This window comes from Parasteatoda tepidariorum, chromosome 9, assembly GCF_043381705.1.
Source record: "Parasteatoda tepidariorum isolate YZ-2023 chromosome 9, CAS_Ptep_4.0, whole genome shotgun sequence".
In the NCBI taxonomy this organism is placed as follows: Eukaryota; Metazoa; Arthropoda; class Arachnida; order Araneae; family Theridiidae; genus Parasteatoda; species Parasteatoda tepidariorum.
In genome coordinates, this window is record NC_092212.1 from 46131905 (window position 1) to 46137448 (window position 5544).

Sequence of the window (5544 nt, forward strand, 5' to 3'; positions counted from 1 at the left end):
GTTCAAAATTAAAATTTGTCCTGTACTCAAGTTACCAGAAAAAAAAAAGACTGATTACAAAATCTTTTAATTTCTAAATTGTTTTATGAAGTAAAATATCCGTGACAAGAAAAAAAATCTTACTGTTATAACATATTTACAGGTAAATATTTTACATTCGCGATTATTAAATACCAGTAATTTCTCTATTTACTCGTAAGTTAATGCTTCATCCGCAATAGCGCAAATCACACAATTTCTCCGGCGTTTTCCAAGATATTTTAAGATCATAAGACAAATAATTTATGCAGCAGACAGCTAAAATATCCAGACTTGGCCAGCTCAAACATAATACATACTTTAGGATAAATTAGGTACTAATTTTGTATCTAATAAATTTTTTTAAAACTGTTAAAAAAAATTTATACTTTACATATACATACATTTTTCCTCAGATATAGGTTTTTGAAGCTGGACTTAAAATATGAATTCTGTAAAAGAAAACAAGTCTGAAATTCGGTGAAGTCACTTAATTTTAATTGAACACTCTGTGTTCAGTGAAATCACTGAATTTTACACTATTCGGTGAATTCTCCGAATACAGAGTGTTCTATAATTATCATGAAAATTCTAAAAAATTCTTCTCGAAAATGTAGTAGAATAATATGCACATTAGGGAACACAAATGTCGTGGAAAGAAAAAGATTCTATTTAAAACTGTGGAATCACTGCGGAGGACGATTGAACTGGAAGTATTCAAATTTGATTGCCAGAAGATACAAGAACTAAAATACGACCTAAGTTTCATCAGGCAACCAAACTGGTTTTGATTTTTTTCTTTTCTTCATCGATTCACAGGTTTTAAAAAATTTTAGATTTTTTTTTGCAGTTGATTATTAATTGAAGACCCTAATGTTCATTTTTTGTTACCGATTTTAAAAAGCATTAAAGTGGGTGATTAATGACTATCTTATTTATGGGTATAAGATTTACAGGATGAGGTATACCTATAGTATAGAGGGTCATTTAGTAGAGAGCATACCAGTTGGACCTACGGTCTCCGTTGCGGTGACGAGTGTTTTGCCAGATTGTTTAAAGTTGGATAGGCCGAGTTAAAATTCCTTAGACCTAATTGTTATTATAATTTGAATACCTAAATAGTTTTTCAAAGATTGAACAATGTTATAAAATACATTCACTTTATAAATAAATTCAAATTTGGATTTGGAAATTTATAAAATTCATTTAACAGTTAGTTTTAAACAAACATCAAGCCTTAATTTACAAGACAAAATAGTTTTCAGCTCTATCCCCCTGAATAAAATATTCTAGTACAAAAATAAGGAGACTAGAAAAACAAATGTTTGAATAAAACGAAATTTAAAATACTCATTACAACTAAATAGCTTTAATTACACACAAAAAGTACAATAGGAATAAAAATAAAATACTAAAAAACGCAATAATAGCTTTCTACACAATATACAATATGCTAATTCATAACTCTAGGCAACCATGGCTAAAACCATTGCCAAAAGTACAATACTAATACTGGCCATTAAAATTTTGAGGATATTGAGTTCTTCAGTTTTCTGCTTTGGCATCTTTCTAGTATCCAAGGCAGCTACAACCCTTTCGTCTACAGTCAAAAGAGCTTCACGAGCACCTGCCCACGCATTTGGACCTTTTAACCTATATTGATAAGGAACGCAGGAGCCGAAGACGCATTGATAAAATAACAGAGGATCATTAAAGAACATGGATGTGAGATCTGGTTTTACACCAGCTAAATCTGCTAATTCGTCCATGTAGTTAATCCAATCCACTTGAATTGTGTGGCGTGGTCCAGAGAAGTAACGTTTCTTCATTTCACGATCTTTTCGTCTGACATCTCTCATCATTTCCTCCTCGGAGGGTAGATTGATTTTGCCTGAAAGGAAGATTCATACTGTTAGAATTTTAATCATAAAATCACGGTAAAATATCTGGCAGCAGTCTGTTTACCCAATTAACCGTACATTTTGAGGTTAGGAACATTTCTCGAAATTTACGGTTTTGAAACAGTTTACATTTGGTATCGTGAAAAAGCAGTGATTTCGAAACTGTACGGTTTTGTAATCATTAACACCGAGCACGACTTCAAATGGGTAAAAATGTAGTTTAACTGTTCATTGGAGTTGAAATATGCTAGGATTTTTATTCGGTAATAGACATTGGAGTTGGGTTACGTTTCGTAAAATGGACTGCGGCTTAGTTCATCTTGTGGCGCCATCTATTTAGAGATATGGGAAATACTAGACTGTTTGACTATCTCTGTGTGAACTAAAAGGTTCGTATTTTAACTGTCCGGGGTCACCAGCTGGGGAGTGCAAGACATTAAAATCTCTTCACGTGTTGAAGGAACGGCCGAAAAATTGTGGTGACAAGGAGGGGATTTGAACATCAGTTCAGCCGGTCATAAGATTGCCAGTTAAGTCTTTTCAGGTATAGTATGTACCCAGTGGCAAAAAACTAAGCGAACTTCATAAAGTGGGCCTAGTTGGCGGGGTTAAAATTGTGTTATTTAACCGCATTAGGTGGAAACAGTGGTCCTTTATAATCCTTTTTGTGGTTGTTTGACTGTTATGGTTGAAAATAGTAAAATAGTTATTAATTTTTCGGTAAAATTTCTAACAGTATAGTAGCAAAATAAACATTAAATTTTAAGCAAGAATTTTAAATTTAGAAATTTAATTTATGATTAAATAAGATTTATTACGATTATTAAATAGTTCAATGTCTCAACAGTTTCAGAATTTCCAAGATTCATAAAAAAACATTAAGATGTGTTTAGTTTATAATACGTGTATTCGATTTTATTCAAAACCCACAGCTTCACGATTATATACAACTTCATTAATCATCAATCTGAACCTTTGATGCTAAATAAAGCTGAACTGTCATCGCTCACATTTGAGAACATTTTTCTAAAAGTAAAAATATAGCACATTTTGTAACGAATTTCATACTGATAGAATATATGTTTTCAAATTTTATGTAGCTTGTTCTTTCAAAACTGCCTTTCTTCTGAGCTGTTTAAACAACCTTTTACTCAATTTATTGTTTTTTTAAGAAAAAAAAAACAACAAACTGTATTGATTGAATATGAAGTGTAATAATACAAAACCAAGGAGCGATTATCTATAGAGGAAAACAAAGTACTTGACACTAAGTCTGACGAAAAAAAAAAGGATAAATTATAAAGTTGCATTAGGATCGTGATACTCGTAATTAATGTAAAATTAATTTAGTTTCTAATTAATGTAAGGTTTTTTGTTTTAGCTTAATTTTTGTTTCAATGTTCAACTCTCGTAAGATATGTTTAGTTACACTTAAACTTAACAATCTAAAATTTAATTCAAAACCTAGAAAGATTTATTTTTTTATTATGCTGTCAATCAATTTACATATGTAAACAAGAATTTGAGAAAAGCATTGATTATCTTATATTACTCTTATCTTGAACTCTTCAAAATAAGAGAGCAAGATAGCGCTCTTCATCGAAGATCTGCAGCTTCAGGTTTCGATAACGATATCAAGGACCACATCATTCGTGAGTAAAATCAAGGACTGATAGCCGTGGCCTTCGGAGTCAACTATACTGCTCTAAACGTAAATTACATTACGGACGTAAGGTAAACTGATTAAACGGTGCTGTAAACTAAATCTGACGCGAAAAACGAACAGAGGGAATGATTAGAGAACTAGAGGATCTTTGGATTATTATTTAATAGATGATAAACTTCAAAATGGTTATTAGAATTACTTGCACTAAGAGGTTAATTTTATGCATACGAGTTTAAATCAAAAGCAAATTTTAAGTAATTGTTTTATTACAAAAATTAATTTTACACTCACTGTGTGTGAACTGTAGACAAAAAATATTCATTTGTAAGTAAAATTACGAAATTATATTAGGTTTTTGTCGTTAAGGAACATGTATTTTTCTGAAAGCGAAAGTTTGATCCAACTAATTTTATCGCACAAAATTTTCTGATCAAGCCACCAACAATTTCCCTGAAGATGTTTTTTTTACTGAGATTTATTATCGCCAGGTCAGATAATTGACGTATGTTTTCATGCACAGATATTTGGGCAGGGGCGTTTATCCAGGTTTTTTTTTTCTGACAGACGTGAAAAAAAAAATATGAGAACATTTCTAAATGAAAAACTTTAGTTTTAGCAATCACTATATTTCAATCAGATTTCTTTTCAAATACTCTTTTCAAATTTTCTTTCTTTGTTTGTTGCTATTTCCCTGTGGTTTTTACAAAATAACTTCGATATATTTAATACGCTGTTACGAACTTGAGATATCACTTTTGGTCGCTTTCGATTTGTGACGATTCTATCGTAAAATTACGACATTTGATAGCTTTTTTGTAAGCTAGCATTTTCGGTCCTTTTCACATTATTTTGAACATTCGAATACTTTTAATAAGATGTTACTGCGACGTTTGAATTTGGGTTACCACTTTTTGACACGTGCGATTCAAAACGTCTCCATAACGGTCGCGTAGTTGAAGGATAATTTTTCCGACCTTCAAGAGTCGTGAAGAGTTTTTAAACAGCTATTTAATAAGCTGTCACAACACACGAATTTCGAATTCAAGTCTTGAAGGTTTCGATGCAATTATAAAAATCACGTCGCTTTCAGATTTTTTTTTTCGTGAATCCGCTGTGGAACAATTTTGAGCAATCATTCTTATAAAGTGAAAATTGGTTTCCGAATTAGAATGTTGCAAATGGACCGTTTTTACAAATTAGTATTGAATAGAAGCCGCAAATTTTCGCCTGAATCGAATTGTTTGGGATAGATATATTTCTTGTTCTTAATTTGTAAACCTAACAAGTAGCTACAAATATAATTGAATTTCAATGGCAGGGCAACGCTGCATCATACATTCAGAGATGCCAACTGTTCCGGACACGCCAAAATAATTAAAAGAACTGTAAATAACTACAAAGCAAATTTTACAAATATTTGACTATTTTTGCTTGCTTTTTAAAAGGTATAGCATGACATGAATACCATAAAGTGGGGAATTATATAAGCTTGCGAATTATCTAGAAATAATGGTGGATAAAAATCTACTAAATTGAATTTATTAAACCAAGAATCACAATTGATAAATTACCCAGGGCTCGAAAAAACTCAGAAATTTTACCCGTCTCCGAGGACGGCTTGTCCAACAATGCACCCGTCCTCCGTTGAAATTAACCAGTCGCTTTTAAATAAATAAAAATATAATTTTCTCTTATTTATTACAAGCATTTATATAAATTGCACAATGAATTAGTCGTTACTAGGAATACATTATACAGTAATAAAAGAAATACTAGGTTACTAATAGTAACCTAGTATTTTTTTTATGAAATAATTTAAATGACAAGGGTCAAGTTATCCGAGGGTACTGCGTTTTTTAAATGAATCAAATATGACGTTTGCCAGTTCCACAATCAAGCCAATGATTTACAGAGGTTTCTGAACAGAAATCTGAAAGGGGTTTTCCATTTAGGTAGATG

General features: G+C 31.4%; 1 protein-coding gene across 1 annotated transcript in view; it reads right to left on the reverse strand.

The window, feature by feature from the left end:
- Nucleotides 1-1371: 1371 nt before the first annotated feature.
- Nucleotides 1372-5544, reverse strand: part of LOC107441124 (flavin-containing monooxygenase 5) — a gene marked incomplete at its 5' end in the record, with an annotated part of 32132 nt that continues 27959 nt past the window's right edge. The window contains 1 exon segment of the mRNA XM_043051942.2: nt 1372-1909. Coding sequence (XP_042907876.1) covers nt 1485-1909 — 425 coding nt within the window. The 3' untranslated portion in view covers nt 1372-1484.